The following is a 20,686-nucleotide window of genomic DNA, read 5'->3' as shown; positions in this document are numbered from 1 at the left end:
TGATCCCAGTGGGAATCCCATACCAGCAGCCTCACCCTTGCCCCTTACCTGCGTGTCTCCCAGTCAGTGGTCCCAGTGCCCTGCAGCCCTGGGCTGTGACCCTGAAGGGGGTTGGTTTGCTCAGCCCCAACCACACCCAGCACACCCACCCAGTCTCCAGCACAGCTAAGAAATGAGCCAGTCAGTCCCTTCCCCCCCCACCCCCTGCTCCCTGCTCCCCAAGCCCCCGAGCCCCCGATGGCTTGTCAGTCCTTCCCCAGCCCCCTGGTCATGTGAGGAAGGCTCTGCAGTGACCCAGAGCCAAGCACTTGCTCTCAGCCTTCTTCACCTCCAGCCCTGGGCACCTGCTTGCCACTCCCTCCCCCCAGCCCTGCTGTGGACCTCTGGAGAACTCCTCTGCCATCTGCTGTGGCCTCCCAATGTCACCTCCCATATGTTGGGCCTTCCCCTGAGGGAAGTTGATAGGCAGACGGGAAGTGCGGCTGTCACACTGCCTCCTTCCAGGCAGCACAGAGCCTTCTTGGCCTCCACCCCCTCATTCAGACGTCCCCCCCAGCATTCAGGGCCAACAGCCACCTGTCTGAGCTGTGCCCCAGGAGGGTACAGGAGTGGTGCCCTCTGTCCCTAGGCTGCTGTGAACAGGCCCTTTGGTCTGTTTGCTGCCCACCGTCTTCAAGGATACATGATGGGTGGTCTGGAAAGGAAAGCGGCCCCAGGGTCCCCTCACCCCCCACAGGTGGGTGGTGCCACCTGGCCTGCAGGTGGTCTGGGTCTCTGCTCACTGGAAACCACAGTCTGGCCCATCGCACTGGCCGGGCCTTCAGGAACAAGCTCATGTTGTCCCAGCCCCTCTGCCCTCTGGGAAGCCCAGAAGCCAGGGCCTGCCGAGATTCCCCTGGCTGTAGGGGCCTCATCAGTAATTGACCGTGCAGAAGGCAGGTGGAGTTACAGCCGAGGGGGGCCTGAGGAAAGCCCATACCCTCACTCATGCAGAGCCCCTGGCCAAGGAAGCCCCGCAGGCATCCGCGTTCCCACTCTGCGCTGGGGGCTGGAGCCTGGAGGAAGTGCCCAGCCAGGCGCTGTCCAGCACAGCGCAAGCCGGCAGGACTGAAGAACAGCTGTATTGGTGGTCGGCCTGGTTTGCTCATCTTGCTGCGGCTCCCTGGGGCCGACAGATGACAGATGAGGGTCACATCCCACCTCAAGGCCCTCCTCTGGCCTCTAGCCGCCAAAGATGGTGGGGAGGAAGGTACAGAGTAGTTAGGGAAGGAGCAAGCAAAGGCCTGAGCTTTGAGTTGGGTAGGTCTTCAGGCAGAGAGCAGAATAGGTAAACCCAAAGAAACAGAAAGTAGAAAAGCTGTTATGGGGAGTAGGGGCTGGGGAAAGGGGGAAATGTAGAGCAACTATTTAATGGGTATGAGGTTTCCTTTTGAAGTGATAGAAACATTTTTGAACTAGATACTAGCTGTGGTCACACAAAGTTGTGAATGTTTTAAATGCCTCTGAATTGTGCTCTTTAAAATGGTTAATTTTATGTTATATGAATTTCACCTCAATTTTAAAAAAGTATTCCTTGCTCAAGGCATTTGATGTCCATCTGTTAGAAAACTGCTGTTGTAAACTGATTTTGCAAGAACAAGACATCTTTTTACAATTGGTGTCACCACCAGTATCATATCTACTAGGTCTAAGCTGGGAACAGTTGCCCCTTCGATGTGAGCCCTTGTGCAGTGCACACCCTGCCCAACCATAGTTGGCAGCCCTGCTCAGGAAGTCCCCAAGGGGGTCAGGGGTGGCCAGTTCATTTTACAATGAACAAATGGACATCTGAAGGATAAGTCAGTCCCTGGTTTCACACTACTGGGGCCTTCTGCCTTTTGAATGACACAAAGCATACAGGCCAGAGGATCTAGAGGCCTGGGCCTCAAGCCTGCCTGCAGCTGAAAGGCTGGGTGACCTGGCAGTACCCTGAGCTAGTGGGAGGATAGAAGGAGATGCTAGAAAAATGCTTATCCATACCCCTCAGTGAGCAGGGCCAGGGACTGCTCCCACCCTGGGCTGGCAAACCCAAGGGCTGGCTTAACTTATCCCCAGGGATTTTTCATTTTTAACATTAACAGCTTTATTGAGATATAATTTATATATCATACAATTCACCCATTTCAAGTGTATAATTGAATGCTTTTTAGTATTTGTATATCCACAAAGTTGTGCCATAATCACTACTGTCTAGTTCCAGAACATTTTCAAAAAGAAGCTCATGACCACTAGTGTCTCTCTCCGTTCCTCCCATTCTCCCTACCCCCAGGTGACCACCAGCTTGCTTTCTATTTCTGTAGATTTGTCTGTTCTGGACATTTCATATAACCAGAATCATACAATATGTGGCCTTGTATGACTAGCTTCTTTTACTTAGCATAATTTTTTCAAGATTCATCCATATCGTAGCATTCCTTTCTGTGGCCAAATAGTTTTCCATTGCATGAATGTATCACATTTATCCATTCATCTGTTGATAGACATTTGGGTAGTTGCCCTACCCGTGTTGATAGACATTTGGGTTGTTGCCCTACCCGGGGCTATAAGGCATCGGAAGTTCTATGTTCTGTCCAGCAGAGGGGGCTGTTGCAGCCAGCCGTCCTCCAGCAAAGGGAAAAGGCAGGCTTGGGAAAGGGTTTGCCAGCACTGTGATGGGGGCTCAGGAACTGCTAAGGGAGCTAAAGGCTGCTGAGGATGCGTGGGAGGTGAGTGTGTGCGCTTGATTTTTAAATGTTAAAAGCAAAATAACTACATCCCTGAAAATGAAGGAAATTGAGGGGAGACATCACCAATAATCCTACTTCCCTTTCCCATTTTAGTTACTGTTTTATTAAAAACAATACGTCTGTTGGGAGTGATGGAAATGTTTGTTATCTGATTGTGGTGGTTTCATGGGTGGGTACAGATGTCAAAACTCATTGAAGAGCATACTTTGGATATATGCAAATTATTGCACATCAATTATATATCAATAAAGCTGTAAAAAATAAAAACAAAAACTAACATCAATTTCTTTAATTACAAAAGATAAGACATTTTCCTTATGGAGCATTCAGAAAAGCATAATGGAGAAAATGTCACTTGCTGCTCGAAGACAGCTGTGGAGCCCCTGGTGAAGTCCCCTCCACCTGCTGAATCCCCTGGAAGTCCCCCTGGGGCCAGCACTTGTGGCCCATCAGCCTCCAGCTCGTGCAGCCAGCCTCCAGCGCCCACCCTGGCTCTGCTGGCCTCATGGCACCAGACCCAGCCTCCCTCCTCCAGAGGGCTCAGCAGCCATCGCACAGGGGCCCTGCCCTCCGCACCGAGTCCGCATTCCTTGGGACTACTGGGTCCCTGTCATTTCCCTGGCCACTGCCTTCTCGGGCCCTCTGCCTCCGCTTCCCTCCGAGTCCAGCTGCTGCTCCTCCCCACCCAGTCCCCTTGGCGGCAGGGGCAGTCTTCAGCCCGGTGGCCATAAACACCAGCTTTTCACTAACACCGCTCCCATTTCTGTCTCATCTCAGTGCTCCCGGCCCCTGCTCTCTCCCCCCGACTCCTCCCTGTGGGTAGGCTATGGGCACCTGAAGTCTCATGTGGGCACCCTGGCTTCACAGTCACAGTCAGTGACCCACTGACCACCCCATAGCTTCCTCTCTCCACATCCAACCTATAAGTCCAGAACAATCCTGAAATCTGACCTCTTCTATCACCCTGCTGGCACCCTAGTCTGGGGCACCAATGTCCCTCACCTGCATCAGGGCCATAGCTCCTGACTTCTGACCCTGCTCCCACACCCGACCCTCCACTATTTGCACAACAACTCAGATCAAGTTACTCTGCAGCTTATGACAGCTACAAAGAAGGCTATTTGAATTTAGATTCATTAACATTAAATCAAATTAAAAAGTCAGTTCTTCAGTTGGAGTGGCCACATTTTAGGTACTCAGGAGTCACACCAGGAAGATGGTGGCCTGCTGTATTATTCAGTGCAGAGTACAGTAAATGCCCATTATGGTTGGAAGTTCTATCGGACTTTTCAGGCTCAGAACCTTCCAGAAGCTTTACCTTGCATGCAAATTAAATCCAAACTTCTTAGAAGCCTGTAAGGCTTTTCCTCACCGCTGCCCACACCAGCCTCATCTCCTAACCCAGTTAGGTGTGTCCTCAAACATACCCTAGAGCTCTGAAGTCTCCTGTCTTTGCCTTTCTGTTCCCCAAACTTAGGTCCAGCTCAGATGTCACTTCTCCCAAGCCTTCTCCCAACCTCTGCCTCCTGGATTCGTGCAGAGCAGACAGAGCTGTGCAGTGGCTAACTCTGCCTGCTTTCTCCTTTCCTCCCACCCCTGCATCTCTCTCCCTTGGCCATGTGCTCCTCCGAGCCACACACACGTCAGTTGCTCATTCGGCCAGCACTGGCAGAGCACCCGCTATGTGCTGAGCCTTGGGGAGGGTCATCGGGGAACCAAACAGACAGACCTCTGTCCTCAGGAGTTTAGAGCTAGCTGGGGACAGACACTGAATGGGGAATTATGGAGTGTTATGTGTCTGGACTCCACTTCCCTCCTCATTCCTCCCTTCCTGGGAAGGGATGGATGATAAAAAAGCTCTGCAGGAAAGGACCAAAGACCCAGAGGTGCAGTATTTACAGGAAGGGGACTGAAGATGGGAGGAGTGTCCTTGGAGCCAGAAGCAGCTGTCCCGTGGGGGGACAGCCACTATCTTGCTGTGTCCTTGTGCCCAAAAATAAGCCATTTGCTGTGCCAAGAGAACAGAGCCTGCAAACCCAAACTAAATAGTCAGAGTTCCTGAATTGTTTGCTTGTGTATACAATACGTTAGGTCGGGCTGAGTTGGGGCCTGCAAGCCACAGAAAGGGACACCTCACCAACAGATGAGGCCTCCCATCCAAAGTATCCTTTTCTATCCCAAGTGGTTAATAATAATGTCCCTGATGAGCCTACAATTCTCCCTGGAACTAAGGGGCCCCATCAGCAAGGAAAAAAAGCAAACTTGTGTCTTTGGGATTCTCTCTGCTGCTGTCCAGGGAATGGGGTTCCAGAGGCCTATATTCTAATCCTCACCTGACACACTGGCTGGGTGACCTGAGCAGGTCATCCAAGCAAGGCAGCTAATGTTGATTGGAGCCACTCTGTGCCATACCCTGTGAAGTCAGGATTTCTTAGACCCATTTTAAAGCAACGTCACTGAGGATGTGAACACTGCTAGGATTCTGGCCTTGCTTTGTCTGGCCCCAAAGGCAGGGTTCAGTTCCTTCTGTTGCCTCGTCTGTAAAACAGGTTTTTCAAGGGCCCTACCTGCCTTGCAGGAGATCTGCCATGCATAGGAGCTGGGTCAGAGGGGACATGGGGCCTCAGGAGGGTAGAGAGGTCTGCAGAGGGCGGCAGAGAATAGTACCTGGACATCTGGCCCAAGGGTTTTAATGTGCATTAACAAGCAATCATGGAAGGCACACCACACCACATGTCATTTATCACACTTTTATGTTTTCCCCATTTGGGCGCTTTACACACAGTACTCAGTATATTTTACATGTAAGGACAAAACAGGCTTGGAGAAGGGAGGGGAGCTGCTCAGCTCACTAAGTCTGCAGTTGGCGAGGCCTGAACTGGAACCAAGCCGGCCTGGCCGTTGGCCCTGGGCTCTGTTCTTTCTAGATTAGATGTCGAGACATCCGCTCTGGGTGGCGCTGAAACTTGGCAGAGGGCAAGATAACCACCCACATCCACACAGGGACAGCAGCCCACAGAGGCGGGGGTCCTTGTTCTAATTTCAAGGCCCAGGCACTGAGAGGCAGAGGCAGCCAGGAGCCAAGCCCAGATGTCTGGTTGACAAATCCTGTTCCGCTTTCCCTTCACCCAGCAGGCTGGGTTTGGGGATTTTCATTCGGTTCTCAGCTGACTCCCTACAGTCCCCTCTTTGCTGTGTGTCTAAGATCTTTGGGCTTCCCTGGGGGTAAGAAAAAAAGATTTTGCTTCCCTGCCTGCCCTGGGCTGTCCTGTCTTCCGCCCAGCCCTGCGGGTTACAGAGGAGGCTGGTGACCCCCTTAGAGTGAGATTAAACACATGCATTCCGAGTCAGGCAATCTGGGAAAAACTACATTGCCTTCTGGAGCTCAGGAGAGGCCAGCGGGCAAACACAAGCCTCAGGACCGCAGGAAGGAAGATGTGGGTGCCGAAGGACCTGGGGGAGGGATTCCGATGGGTCTGCTCTGTGAGGATCCCCTGCAGCAGCTGTCGCTCCATCGCCCACCCGGGTCCACAGCGCTGGAGGCCCGCTGGCACACAAGGGCTGCAGGCGTCGGCGGCGCAGCCCGGCCCTCCCGGGCTCGCCCGGTGACTTGCCGCTCCCGGCTCCTCTCTGGGTGGCCCTGGCGCTGGTGAGCGGCCTCTGGGCCGTTGTGAAATGGGGATCCAGGCGTTCCTGCTCCAGGAGTGACTCTGCGTCGGAACGCCGGGTTCGCCGCTGCGGGGCCTCGGTTTCCCCAGGAGCGGACACGGAGGCAGGAGGGCGGCCAGGTGAGGGAGCGCGCGCGATCCGCCCCGCCGCGCGCGCCGCGCACGCCGCGCACCGCCCCGCGCCCTCGGCGCGGCCCCTTTAAGAGGCCCGCCCGGCCCCGTCAGCCGCGCCGCGGCCGCCGCCCCCCGGCCCTCCCCTTCCTGCGGCGCCGAGTGCGGGCCGGGCGGGAGTGCGGCGAGAGCGGGGCGGCCGGGACGCGGGGCGGCGCGGGAGCGAGCGGAGAGGCGAGCGCGGGCGGCGGCCATGGGCTAGCGGCCCCCGGCCCAGCGGAGGGCGGCCCGCCCCGCGCCGCGCGGAGCAGCCCCGCACACAATAGCGGCGCGCCCGGCCCGCGCCCTTCCCCCGCCCTCGCGCGCGCCCGCCCCCGCGCCGCCGGGGGGCCGAGGAGGCCGCCTCACCTGCCGCCCGGGAGGGGGCGGGCATTGTTCGCCCGCCGCCGCCGCCGCCGCGCCGGGCCATGGGGGCCGCCTGGCGCCCCGGGCCTGGCCTGGCCAGGGCGCCGCGCCGCCGCTGAGGCGGGCCCCGCGCGCAGCCGGGCGGCGCAGGTGAGGGCGGCCGCGCCATGGTGGACCCCGTGGGCTTCGCCGAGGCGTGGAGGGCGCAGTTCCCGGACTCGGAGCCGCCGCGCATGGAGCTGCGCTCGGTGGGCGACATCGAGCGGGAGCTGGAGCGCTGCAAGGCCTCCATCCGGCGCCTGGAGCAGGAGGTGAACCAGGAGCGCTTCCGCATGATCTACCTGCAGACGCTGCTGGCCAAGGAGAAGAAGAGCTATGACAGGCAGCGCTGGGGCTTCCGCGGCGCCGCGCAGCCCCCCGACGGCGCCGCCGAGCCCCGCGCGCCCGCGCCCGCAGACGGCGCCGACCCGCCGCCGGCTGAGGAGGTGGAGGCCCGGCCCGACGGAGAGGGCTCCCCCGGCAAGGCAAGGCCCGCGTCCGCCCGCAGGCCCGGGGCCCCCGCGCCCGCCGACCGGGACGACCGGGGGCCCCCCACCAGCGTGGCGGCGCTCAGGTCCAACTTCGAGAGGATCCGCAAGGGCCACAGCCAGTCCGGGGCGGCGGACGCCGAGAAGCCCTTCTACGTGAACGTCGAGTTTCACCACGAGCGCGGCCTGGTTAAGGTCAATGACAAAGAGGTGTCGGACCGGATCAGCTCCCTGGGCAGCCAGGCCATGCAGATGGAGCGCAAGAAGTCCCAGCAGGGCGCCGGGCCGGGTGTGGGGGACGCGCCCAGGCCCTCCCACCGGGGACGCTCTGAGAGCAGCTGTGGCGTCGATGGGGACTACGAGGATGCGGAGCTGAACCCCCGCTTCCTGAAGGACAACCTGATTAACGCCAATGGTGGCGGCAGCAGGCCCCCTTGGCCGCCCCTGGAGTACCAGCCCTACCAGAGCATCTACGTCGGGGGCATGATGGTAGAAGGGGAGGGCAAGGGCCCTCTCCTGCGCAGCCAGAGCACCTCCGAGCAGGAGAAACGCCTCACCTGGCCCCGCAGGTCCTACTCCCCTCGGAGCTTTGAGGACAGCGGAGGCGGCTACACCCCGGACTGCAGCTCCAATGAGAACCTCACCTCCAGCGAGGAGGACTTCTCCTCGGGTCAGTCCAGCCGCGTGTCCCCAAGCCCCACCACCTACCGCATGTTCCGGGACAAGAGCCGCTCGCCATCACAGAACTCACAGCAGTCCTTCGACAGCAGCAGCCCCCCTACCCCGCAGTGCCAGAAGCGACACAGGCAGGGCCAGGTCGTGGTGTCAGAGGCCACCATCGTGGGTGTCCGCAAGACGGGACAGATCTGGCCCAGCGATGGGGACAGCGCGTCGGGCAGGCTGTCTCAGGAGGGCACCTTCCATGGAGAAGCAGGTGGGTACCTCCCCCACCCTGGGTGGGCACACCAGCATCCTGGCTGGGAACCATTGAGCAGTAGTAGGTAATGGAAAGGGGGAATTAGCGGCAAGGAATAAGTTGATACTCTCTGGAGTGATTTTCAAAGACTTTTGTGGATGGGAAGAATTCAGGCTGATCCTGCCCCTCAACAAACCCCTTCCTCCTGAATGCAGAGTCCCAGTGTTTTGAACCGGGTTAGTTTCACAGGGTGGTGTGTGCGGATGGTAGGTGGCTCCCTCGGTTTTAGTGTGGTGTGCCTCTGGTGAGGGCACTTTCTGTGGGTTGGGATGCCCTGGGCAGTAATCTTTTAGCCCTTTTGATTCCTCCATTCTGGGCAGTGGGGATGGTGTCAGGAGGAGTCATCTCTGCTGCCTACATCAGATGCTTTTAGCAGGGATTGGTCCGTGTCTTGGGAATTCCCTGCCACCCCACTGTTGCTGTCCTGTAACAGTTATGTGGCATGTTTGGGAACACAAGATGTGCAAGCTGTTCCCAGGTCGTAGACGTGTCTGATTCGCTTGCTAGCCAGCAGCCCGAACACAAGTCAGAGTAGGTGAAAATACAAATTAGGAAGTGAGGTGACAGACAGTTCTGACTCAGTGGGCCGCTGAACATCGACAGGGTGAAGATTTTATCCCAGGCTGAGGCAGAGCCACACCTGTTCTGATCTGCCCAGCTCTGATGGGAGACATCGCCCGTAATTACTCACCCATGGGCTCCTCTGTGCATTTTACTCCAGCTTCACTTTCTGATCCTTCCATGCGTCCTCTCTTCCTCATCTACCCACAGATGAGTGCCCACCGGTGCTTATTTTGAGCTGCTAACCCATGGTCTGACTCATGGTCCTACGATTGAGCCTGTGGGGTCGTATGTAACAGCAGATGACAGGGCTAAGTTTTGACATCCAGGCACAGTTTGTGTTGGAGTGAGGAGAGGGTGGGGGGAGGGTGGGTTGGGAGGTGCGAGGCTGTAGAGAATCACTTCGAGTCCTGGTCCTTGTTGGGTTGATCCGGTTTTCTGCTCCATTGATTTTTCTTTTTCTGCTGATGGAATCGCAATGTGCTTGCTCTGTCAGAATCCTCTTGAAAGGAGTGAGGCTGTTTTTGGCTCTGTTGAGCTGCTTTTTTGTGATCAGCACTCTGTCCTGTTTGTTTTAGGTACATCCAGTTGCTGAGCTTCCGTTTGCAGCCGGGGCTGGCTGTGGTGTGCTGCTTGGACCCGAGGCCTGGCCCAGCTGCATCCCCTAAGTCCCTTGAGGGGGTGGGAGGCTGTCGTATTTAGAAGCCAGCTTTGCAGGCACATCAGCTCCTCTGAGGTCTGGAGGATTGCCCTGTGGTCGCTGGGTACCGGCCTCATCTGGCCAGCTGTTGACCGATGCAGCCAGCTTGAGATGTCCCTTTGTGCCGTGCCGCAGAAGAGCATTATTAATGAAGAAGGAAATGAGAGGTTTTCATGAAGACCTGCAATTTGAAATGATGTGTGCTGGGGGAACTTCTGAGTTTGCAGAAAGTGGGGCCCAGTAGGATGGTGTTTGTCTCAGTGGGCCTTCCAGCTCATGAATCCCTCCTCACAACTGCTGCAGACGTGAGACCCGGCTCCACGTGTAACACAGGGTAGGTTTGCAGGAAATGGCTGAGGAGTTAGTTTTACAACTTGGACCCCACTCTTAGGACTTGATGGATCGTTCTCTCAATGTCCTCAAGGTCGGTCCCACACTCTCTCTCCTCTTACGTTAAAATGCCTGGCTGGTTGTTTTAGCTCTGGGAGCCTTTAAACTCTGCCCAGCACTTTCCTGCAAGGTTTGTGGCTGGAGGGGAAGGAGGGATCCTCCCTGGCTCAGCCATCTGTCTCTGTCAGGACTGTTTACTAATGTTCTGTAATTGGCCCTGCTGGCTCTGGAAAGGGACAGTGGGGAAAATCAGTGTGGGAAGTGGAAGTCACCCTCATTCTCTACAGCAGGTATGGGGGTCTGGATCTAACAGTTGCAGAATCCCTTTGGATGAGTGGGCATTCATATGTCTGAATTGAGGGCCCCTGGTATTTGAGGGAAGGAGCTAAGTGACCACCCACTGCTCTGTGCCAGGCATGGTGACAGTGTATTCCATGTAGGGCCCTTTGTGGGTTCTTTCATCACCCCATGGCAGTGTGTTCCATGCAGGGCCCTTTGTGGGTTCTTTTGTCACCCCATGGCAGGCTGCCCATCAGCAGGTAAAGAGTCAGCCAGGAAGTGGGAGAGCTGGGATTCCAGGACCCTGCGGCAGAGCCGGTCCTTCCGGAATGTGGTGGCCTCTGGGTGTTCTTCCCAGAGTCCCATGCTGCACCTGAAAAGCATGACCGGTCGCTCCAGGGGTCCTCTGAGCTCCGCACACCCAAGGGCCTATCGTCTCTGAGCCCTGCTGTGTGTAGGCTCTTCCTTTGTATCGTGCGGGCTACATAGAAGGAGAGAGTATGGTCCTTGCCATCTGGGAGCCTGCAAGTTAATGGGAGACAGGAACACACATTATTTTTGTGTTCAGAGGGAGTGAGATCAGGGAAGCTTCCAGAAGCAGCAGCACTGAAGAGGGGCCTTGGCTGTCAGCACAAGTCTAGTGGCAGAGGGTGGGGGCAGCCGCCTACCCTGAGGAGCAGTGACAGCAGAGGCTCGAAGGCACCCATATTCCCCCTGTGTGACTCTGGACTATTGCTTCTTTTTTTAATGTGGTAAAATGGGAAATTTAAAAAAAGGAAATTACCATCTTCACCCATTTTGAAGGAAATTTCCTCTCCTTCAGCTCCTGGCATCCACCATTCTTTCTATTTCTTTGATCCGTGTGCTCTTAGGTACCTCGGATAAGGGGGATCCTACAGTATGTGTCCCTCTGTGTCTGGCTTATTTCCCCAGGCATCAGGTGCCCTGGTTCATCCGTGAGGCAGCACAGAGTATGTGGCTTTTGAAGGCAGGGATCCCTGGTTCGTGCCCGCATCTCCCACGGAGCCTGGCTGGAGGCAGGCACTTCACACAAACCAGAAGGGAAGCGCCCTTCCCCGTTTTCACGGCTTGGGGTTGTGCATGGATCGGGAGGGTGTGCTGGTCGTGGGCAGCATCTTATCAGTTGCACCTGTCTCTTGCGAACTCCACCCCTGCCTTTAGCTTTCTGTTCTGAGCCCTGTCACGTGAGAGGCCAGACTACCCAGGGACCTTTCCTCTTTGAGGTCTGAGGAATTCTTGATATGAACACCCAGCCCTGTGGGTCCCTCAGCTCTTCTCCAAGTGTCGGTCATGAGATGTGACCCCAGATCTTAGATTTCTTCCTGGACCCTCATGTGCCTCGCTGCCCTGTGTGTTCACAGGTATGTCAAGCAGCTTAATTTGCCCTTTGGATTCTGACAGCGTGCTGTTGCCAGAAGGATCACTGCTTTGTTTTCGCCTTGGGAGATTGAATGGACTGGTGGTCAATTTGAGTGAGGAGCTGTGGGGCAGTAAAAGGTCACCCAGGCCCCTCGTCAGCTCCACCTGTGGTGAGTACAGGCTCCTCTGTGAAGGAGGCAGAGTAGACCGAACCAGGCACAGCCTGGGGCCATGTAAGTCATCAACAGGGTGGAAACACAGTCTGGATCAAGTGTTAGGAGTGTTCTCTGGCTCGGGAAGGATGACTTTCTTGTTTGGGGAACAGAATGAAGCATTCCTGAACCTTTCACCAAAGGAACTGGAGACACTGCTGGTTTGCATGTCATGTTCCCCGCTTTGCCTCACGTGTTGTTCTGGCCTCAGTAGCTGCCCCTCCTTGGCCGGGAGTTCTGTGGCCCAGAGGCCTGCATATGTGACGGCCACTCTCGACGGGGACAAAGGGTCCAGCTGAGCCACGTGCTCAGGCCTGCCTGGGAAAGGACACAGCTGTGTGCGAGGCCCAGGCTGCGGCTCGCCACTGGTTGGAGGGGGGTCCACACTCACAGTGAATGCATGGGCATCTCCATTCTCAGGTTGCGAAGCAGTAGGCCTGAGTTTTGACTGAGGCTGCATTTTAGGTCAAGGCTCGAGGGTGGTGGTGGATTTAATTAACTGTGAACCCCATGTTCTTGATTCTGACTGGAATACAATTCCTGTGGCTCTTGTAGGGTTTTTTCCCTTTCTTTGAAAAAAATGTGATGATTTTAATTAAAATATGTTATTGATGTAGCATGACGGATCTTTAAGAAATGTACCATTTTAACCACTTTTAAGTGTACAGTTCATTGGCATTAAGCACGTTCACATTGTTGTGCAGCCATCACCACTGTCCATCTCCAGAACTTAATCCCAAAAAACAAGGAACTCTGTCCCCATTCAGCAGTAACTCCCCCTGGTGACATGTCCAGCCCCTGGCAACACCACGCTGCCTTCTGTCCCGTGAATTTGCTTGTCCGAGGGACTTAATATAAGTGGAATCACATAATCTGTGGCATCTTGTTACATCGATGAACAGTGACTGCATTGGGGGGTATGGGTGGGGACTTGATGGTGTGGGTAAATGTAATAACCACATTGGTTTTTCATGTGAAACCTTCATAAGAGTGTTTATTAATAATACCTTAGTAAAAAGTTAAAAAGAAAAAGTGGAATCACCTAACCTCTGTGCTTTGGTGTCGGTTTATTTCAGGTCAGGTTTTGAAGTTCCTGGTAGCAACATTCTCATCCTTAACTCCTCATCTCTGATCTTTAACAGGTGTTGAGGGCCAGTTTCTCTTTAGGAGAGCACCTGTTAGTGGTGATGTCATTTCCTGGGCTTTCCCACCCCCCTCGTTGAGGTGGCCCAGTGTGTTTGTTTACTAGGGCTGCCACAACAAAATACTCCAGACTGAGGGGTTTTAAATGACAGAAATTAATGTTCTTTTCAGTTCTGGAGGCTCAAAGTCCACGATCAAGGTGTTTCCTCTGAGGCCTTCCTCCTTGGCTTGTAGGTGGCCCCCTTCTGCCTCTGTGTGTTCGAAATTTCTTGTTCTTTTAAGGACATAAGTCATATGGATTAGGGCCCCACCCTAATGATCCTATTTTAACTTTATCACCTCTTTAAAGGCCCCATCTCCAAATATAGCCACATTCTGAGGTAGTGGGGATTGCAACTTCAACATAGGAATGGGGAGAGGGCACAGGTAAGTCCACAGTACTCAGTGTGTCCCTAGTTGGGGGCAGGGGAGGCTGCCAGGGCAGAGAGAGATGGTGCTATGCTGGCCTCACCAGCTGTGTTTTAAGAGAAATTTTAGTAAAGCATTGTGTGGTAGGAAGCAGCCTGCTGGGGCCATGGCAGTGCAGGAGAGCTGTGTCCTAATGCTTCATGTGTTGCCCACCTCTCCTCATCTGAACAGTTAGGGCTTGGACCCTGTCGTTGCTGAGATCCTTTCCTTTATTTTTATTTTCTTTAAAATTTTAAGCTATTAACACAACCTTTTCCATATCTTTTCTTTGTCATCCTGGTTTATGTCTACCTTTCCCTTTACCAAGGCAACCACCTCTCCCCATTCAGTCACTCAGAAGTATTTGCACAACGTTGACCATGTGCCAGGCACTGTCTCCATGGAAATTCTTGCCTTTATTAATGGATTTATGGGAAGGCTTATCTCCAGGGGCCTCGTCTTTAAAAACCAAAACACAAAAACAAAACCTTTGTGATGTCTTAGCGTCTTCCCTTTGTATCTTTCTTTAACTGTATATTTGCAGCTATTTCCTGTTGATCCTGTGTCTGTCTCACTTCCTTCTTATGACAAGGACCTACCTTGGTGTCCTATAGGACATGCTTCTCTCTAGGCCCATAGCAGCGTTTGATGCAATGGTGGTGATCTGAGCCCATGGGGATCTGTCTGTGTCTGGGTGCTGTGGGTGTCTGCGGCCCAAGGTGAAATGAGACCCCGTCTCTGAGGTTTCTCATTGCTCAGACCCTTCCCTGTTCTGGCCCAAGGCTGCTTAACCCCATCTAATAAGCCTGACTGGATTTTCAGGGACCTAATGATACAGGCGCTCCAGCAAGAAAACGTGACTTTGGAGATTATTTTTTATTTCTTTTCACCTGCTCAACCTTAAAGAGCATCCTGAATCCTGAGACTGGGGCCTGCTAATTAGCTGTCTGGGATTCTGGCACTTGCTGCAGGACCTTGCAAAATGACTGTGGACAGGGGTGGTGGCTGGTGCCCAAGGGAGATGTAACTGGCAAGTCAATAGACACGCCTGCTGAGGTCTGAGTGGGAAGATCATGGTGCCTGCTTGTGTAGGAAATAGGACTTGGGCAGAAGTTGTTTCATGGACCCGGGAAACATTCTGTGAAGTGGCTGGAGCAAGATTATTATCGTAATTATATGCCATTGGCTAATTGGGTCTGAGGGGGTGTGAGACAGACGCCTGCCCAAAGTCAGGCTCTGGCCTTCTCCTCTGATGGCAGTATGATGCCAGTGATGGGACAGTGGGCACAGAGTGACCCCTGGAGGTGGAGAGGACCTTGCCTTGATCAGTCATTGGGCAAACATGTTTCAGGCGGGAACCGTGCTCACTAGCACCCCACAGGGCTCCCAGCAGGTCGTTTTCAATCTGGGAGATGGCCATGTAGAACTAAGTGCCAAGGTAGGAATCGTTGGGCCCTGGCCTTCAGGTGGGCCCACGAAGGTATCAGCCATCCAGAGATGCTGTTTCTCTCCCTTAGTTTGCAAATCTCCCAGAAATGTTCATAACTCCATACATCCTCCTGGGGCACTTAGCTAAGATTCCTCCAGCAAGTTGTGTGGAGAAGGCTCAACAGGACAGGTGTGTTGGAGGGAAGCTGCCCATCCATCTGCTTTTCCCATCCAAGGGCAGGAGGGGGGTCGGTGCATACTGACCGTGCTCTGCTGTGAGCAGGTTCTGGGAGGTGCAGAGGGACAAGGCCAGGCTGAGAAGATATGACAGAGATGGCCGGCCATGTGTGCAGCAGATCAGTGTATGGCCCAGGAAGCATTAGGAAGGACCGTATCTGTTGGCCAGGAGACAGCGAGGGGACATTAGAAAAAGAGGGAGAGGCCTGTTGTACCAGCTGCAGCCTGTGTCAGCCGGAGGGGATCCTCTGCTCTGCAGCCGCTGTTGGCTTAAAAAGAACTTTTAAAGACTCACTTCATTTTAAAGATCTGACATGATTCCTTTGAAAATACCCTGCTGGGGTGAGTTGGTATGCCAATAAAGCAGGAAGTGATTTTCTGCATATAATATATATGCATACAACCTTGCATGTAACAAGGTGAATATTCTAGAAATGACCTAGAGGCAATATGTGTAGACCTAGTCTGTGGCAAGAATGCAGACTTTGAAGGTAGATTCAGTGCACGGCCTTGCATAAGAACTTAAATCTCTGGGCCAGGGAGGATGACCCTGGGAGGTTTTGGGGGAGTGGGAGTACACCAAGTGGGTGGTCCCTGGGGGTCTGGTGCTTCCCCACCCCGCCAGTCTGGCCTCATGGAGATGCCCCCTCAGGCAACTAATGTCAGTTGATTGAACACCACTTAGCAAGAGATTTGAAAGGAGAAATGCATAATTCAGTAGGTGCAGGCCATTTCACCCACGTGGCTCCGCCAGAGGGCCCAGTAGGAGTTCCAGGGGGACCCAGAGGTCTGTGGTGCCTTGTTCCCACTCTGTTCCCTCTCAGTGTGCCCTTCTGGGCTGAGTGGAGTTCCTGCACCTTAAAGGTACAGTACGTATTTTTCTGTATTGTGGCCGCAAGTGAACGCTAGCTATTCACATGGTGTGAAGTTCCACCAGCCCAGGGCACCTGGGGCCACTCACCGATGTTGCCCGAGGAGCCCTCCTTGCTAGGGTGCACCAGCCCCATCATTGGGTAAAACGAGAACTCTTGCAGTGTTTAGGACTGCATGGCCCTGTGGCTTTTTGGGGTCTTGGAAGATGAGAGCTGGAGGGAGAGACCTCTTGATTCTTCTCAGAGTTACCCCGAAACCTCTGGCCCAAGTTTGGAGAAGGAAGGCTTAGAACCACTTTGTTTTCATTTTTTGTGATTGGGAGGCCTTCAGGGAAGAAATGAAAACTAGACTTTCTTCTTTTAATAGGAATCGAAGGTGGAAGGTGGGACCAGGCTATCTACAAACTGCTAAGGGCTTTGCAGGCCAGATGGTGCCATGTATACTGTGTGGGGAGGACACGGGAAAGCTGGGTACAGCCAGGCAGGGTGCTGCTGAGGTGCTGGAGTGGCTGTTGGGTGTGGGCCTCCCCTGGGGTGGAAGGCGTAGAGGGAAGAGCTGTGATGTCCTGGGGTAGTCAGGTGGCTGTGAGAGCATCGGGGCCTTTGGGCTCCCAGCCCACCATGCCCACCGCCTCCACCGCCCCCCAGCCACACCCCACTTCCTGAGGGGTTGGGAGGGCTGGAAGTGCTGCACACCTGGGGGCAGGGGGTGGGGAGTGGGAGTAGGGCGGGTGCTGTCTCTTTTTCTCCCCACCCATGTTTTGAGAGCTCTAGAAAGCCTTGAGCTTGGAGGCAAAGGCAGTCCCATCTTTCCCCGGTGCCTGGGTGTTGGTGATCAGGTGGTTCTCTGGTTTCCTGGACTTACACCTTGTAAATGAGGAGCAGTGTTCTGAGTGGTGGTAGGGTTTTTAAACAGCTTTACTGAGATATAATTCAAACCGTAGAATTCACTTTTTTAAAACATACAGTTTAGAATTTTTAGTATATTCACACTTATGCAACCATCCCCACTGTCTAATTTTAGAACATTTCATCACCTCAAAAAGAAACTCCCTCCCTTCAGCCCTGACCCTTCTCTCCCACAGCCCTGGCACCCCCTACTCTACTTTCTGTCTCTGTAGATTTGCCTTTTCTGGACATTTCACGTGAACAGAATCATAGGACCAGTGGCCTTTTGTGTCTGGCTTCTTTCATTTATAATAAGGTTGTCAAGGTTCATCTGTGTTGTGACATCAGTACTTTCTTCCTTTTTAAGGCCAAATAGCATTCCAGAGGGTCACTGGGGCCCACAGGTGGCTGGGGGCTCTCTCCTGGCTCACGGGGTCCTGGTCAGACCTGTCCTCAGGCCTTGGGGCCTGAGAGGGCCGTGTGTAGAGGTTCTGGAGGGACTGGCAGAGCCTCTTGGCCGGGAAGGAGCCTCGGGGTGATGGGGGCTGGAGCCAGATGGCAGTGGAGAGTGTATGTGCTCACCCGTGACGAGGGGTCAGGGTGATAGAGCTTATTTCAGCCTCCAGCCTGGTGGCTCCCCCTCACAGGTCTTTCCATGTCAGGACCTAGAGGGCTGTGGTCTTCCTTACTGCCTGCCCCCCATTTTATTGTGGAGAAATACACAGTACACAAAATGCACCAGTTTAAGCACTTGTAAGCACGCAGCTCCACAGCCTTAAGTACATTCATGTGGCTGTGCTGCCACCAGCTTAGTCCGTCTCCAGGACTTTTTTCTTCTTCCCAAACTCGCACTTTGTCCCCATTCAGCACTGACTCCCCATCCTCTTCTCCCCCAGCCCCGGCAGCCACCACCACTCCGATTCCTCTCCCTGTGACGCTGATGCCTGTAGGGGCCTCGTAGTGATGCTGGGGTTCTTGTTTGCGGAGCCAAAGAATGAGCTTCACGAACAGTCAAGGTAGGAGAGCAAGGTACAGGCTTTTATTTAGAGATACAGTGAAGAGACAGAGCTCCCAGCTCACGCCAGGAGGGGACAAGAGAGCCCGTAGTGGTGCGTTGTCTAGGGGGTTTTATAGGCAGTTGAGGATTTTTCGAGAACATGAAAAAACTTAGGGGTGGGGACTTGTTAAGTGGTCTCTGAATATTTAGAATGAACTTAACACAAGCAAGTTCCTCTGATGATTTCTCCCTGAGATACCAGCATCTTGGTCTGGGGGCACAGGAAACAAGGCCACCTGCTTAGCCCCCCAAGGTGGGCCGAGGTATTGTTTGCTAAAGAGTAAGTTAAGAATTTCTAACGTCTTAACTTCTTGGGTATTAAAATGCAATCTTATCTTTAAGGTGGAATCCTTCCTGCCTTTTACTGTGTTGTTTATGCCTGGGCTTACCTGCTAAATTAGTTGCCCAGTTTGCAAAATCACTTCATCAGATGTGAAGAAGAAAGACAGCACATAGGCCTGGGCCTTTTAGTATGCTAAAGTGAATCTTACACATGATTATAAATGGTTATCATAATAAAACATGTGCTACTCTTCTTTATCTGGGGAACATTAACGGATTTTACTGAAGAATGATTCTAGAGCTCAATGTTTAACATAGAGTTTTAGCAGGGGGGGTTTCCTTGCATGTCGTTACATTGCTCTGACTGCAGATATCCCGTTCTGCCCCCTCCAGAGGCCCTCACCCTATTCTGACTACATCCATGGTCCCTGTCTCAGTAGGAGGGGACTCACGCGGTCCTTGTCTTTTTGTGTCTGGCTTGTTTCACTGACCGTGGTGCTTTCAAAGTTTCTCCCTCAAGCCTTCTCCTTCTTGGCCTGGGTAGGCGCTGCACAGCAAGCCCCACAGAGGCCGAGCTGGCCGGGGCCTCTGCTCCAGGGAGAAGGGCAGATGGTGCTGTGGCCAGCAGGCTGCCATCGCAGTGCCTTCCCTCCTGGGTGTCCCTGGGAAGGAGCAGCAGGGCCCCCATAGCTGAGCTGTCCGAGGTTTTAGGTGGAGGACACAAGGCCATCCTCAGGGTTTGTTTGCACTTCCTCTGTAGTTGGATTGAGAGGCCGATCTTTGTCCTGTGGTCCTCCCCAGTGTCGCAGAGTGGCTGTGGCGTGCATGAGCCAGGGATGCACAGGCTGGGCCAGTGATGTCAGCACCCAACTCTTCGCCTGTCCTCTCCAAGGCATGGGGGTTGCTGTGCTGTGCCCAGAGCTGTCGTCTGATTGGCTGAAATTCCCAGTCTGGCTTGTGAATTATCTTAGCTGGGTGCCCTGCACAATGTGTCCATTCTTGGGGAAGGTGAGCCAGTAGTATTTGTTTTTGCCCAAATCTTAGACCAGAAAATGTAACTCATTTGTAAATGATATAAAGACTTCTGAAAGCCATCCACTTAGGAACATGGGTGAACGTGTTCACATTTGTATTTGGAGGCATGGGGTTGTTACTGAAATGGACTTTCCAGGTGTGTTCTTAATTTAAAAGAGTTGCCATTTTCAAACCCCCGAGAAGGTTAGAAAGACAGGACAGTGAGCCCCTGCTTGGCAGCCACTTTTCAGCAGCACTAGGATCTGGTTGAGCCCACCTCACTGGCCCCGCCTCTCTCCCTCATTTTAAGGTTTTTTTTAAATTGTGAGAATTATTACACATAACATAAAATTTACCATCTTAACCACTTGTAAGTGTAGAGTTCCGTACTGTTTTCCTAAGAGGCAGAATTGCTGGGAATACACTGATCTGTTCTTCACGAGGGTGTGTCCCTCCTGATGTCCCTGGAAGTGGGAAGATGCTTCAGCCCTTAACTGGGGCGTGAGGAGCCGGGGTGGGAACAGGGACGAAAAGACATCTAAGTACTATAATTGGTGCAGGTCTTGAGGTCCGTGGGGAGGGTGGTACCATGGAGCTCATGGGAAAGGCAGCCTCACATCTGTCCCGTGGCCTTGGGGAAACCGTCTGGGGGGATATTCTAGGCAGAGTCTAGAGTAGGCCAGAGCCCAGAGGCTGGAAAGTATGTAGTGTGCTCAGGAAATAGCAGAACCTGTTCGGTTGGAGCACTGGTGTAAAACATGGGCAGCAGAGGCGGGCAGGCGGGTGAGGGTTGGGGCTCCACTGTGCGTGACCCAGCAGCCAAGCTGAGCATCTTGTGCTTTCTTGGGGGCCAATGGGTAGCCATTGAAGGTTGTTGAGTGGGGGGAGAGCATGCCTTTGGAGCTTCGCTTCAGGAAGTGTATTTGGCTGCGTGTGAGACTGTCTGGTGGGAGTTATGGTCCCTGGAATTGCGCTCTCGGGTTGGTGGGGCTGCGGGAGGATGGGGAAGACAAGGGCGAGTCCACGGGGAGAGGGTAACTGAAGAGAGAAGAGGCAAGGCCGGTGGACCCTGGGGTGGGATGGCTGTGCTGCAGGGCCTCGGGGCTGGCCACAAGCTGGGGCCTCCTGGAGGGAGGATCCAGCAAAGAAGGATGAGGGAGGCTGGAGCAGGGACAGAGGTTGGGTGGTGGTGGGGTGGGGAGGGCTGGAGCAGGCCTGGGGCCCTGGATATTCGGGGGCCGCATGGGAGGGAGCAGGAGAGACAAGAGTCCAAGGAGCCAGAGGTGGCGGGCGGGTGGGGGCCGTGGGGAAGCAGGGGAGTTTATGCTGCAGAAAAGCCAACGG

General features: G+C 54.1%; 1 protein-coding gene across 2 annotated transcripts in view; it reads left to right on the top strand.

Annotated features, from left to right (window-relative positions):
* Positions 1-7,090: 7,090 nt before the first annotated feature.
* BCR (BCR activator of RhoGEF and GTPase) overlaps positions 7,091-20,686 on the top strand; it is a 107,740-nt gene continuing 94,144 nt past the window's right edge. The window contains exon 1 of one of the 2 annotated variants that reach the window (XM_057492309.1): positions 7,091-8,410. In XM_057492309.1, coding sequence (XP_057348292.1) covers positions 7,117-8,410 — 1,294 coding nt within the window. In that variant the 5' untranslated portion in view covers positions 7,091-7,116. Of the gene's footprint in view, positions 8,411-10,025; positions 10,048-20,686 lie in introns of those variants that run through there. The other variant, XM_057492310.1, reaches the window with a different exon arrangement.

Source organism: Manis pentadactyla, chromosome 14 (assembly GCF_030020395.1).
Source record: "Manis pentadactyla isolate mManPen7 chromosome 14, mManPen7.hap1, whole genome shotgun sequence".
Lineage (NCBI taxonomy): Eukaryota > Metazoa > Chordata > Mammalia > Pholidota > Manidae > Manis > Manis pentadactyla.
Note: the sequence above shows the minus strand (reverse complement) of the source record. Positions and strands in the feature narration are given on the sequence as shown.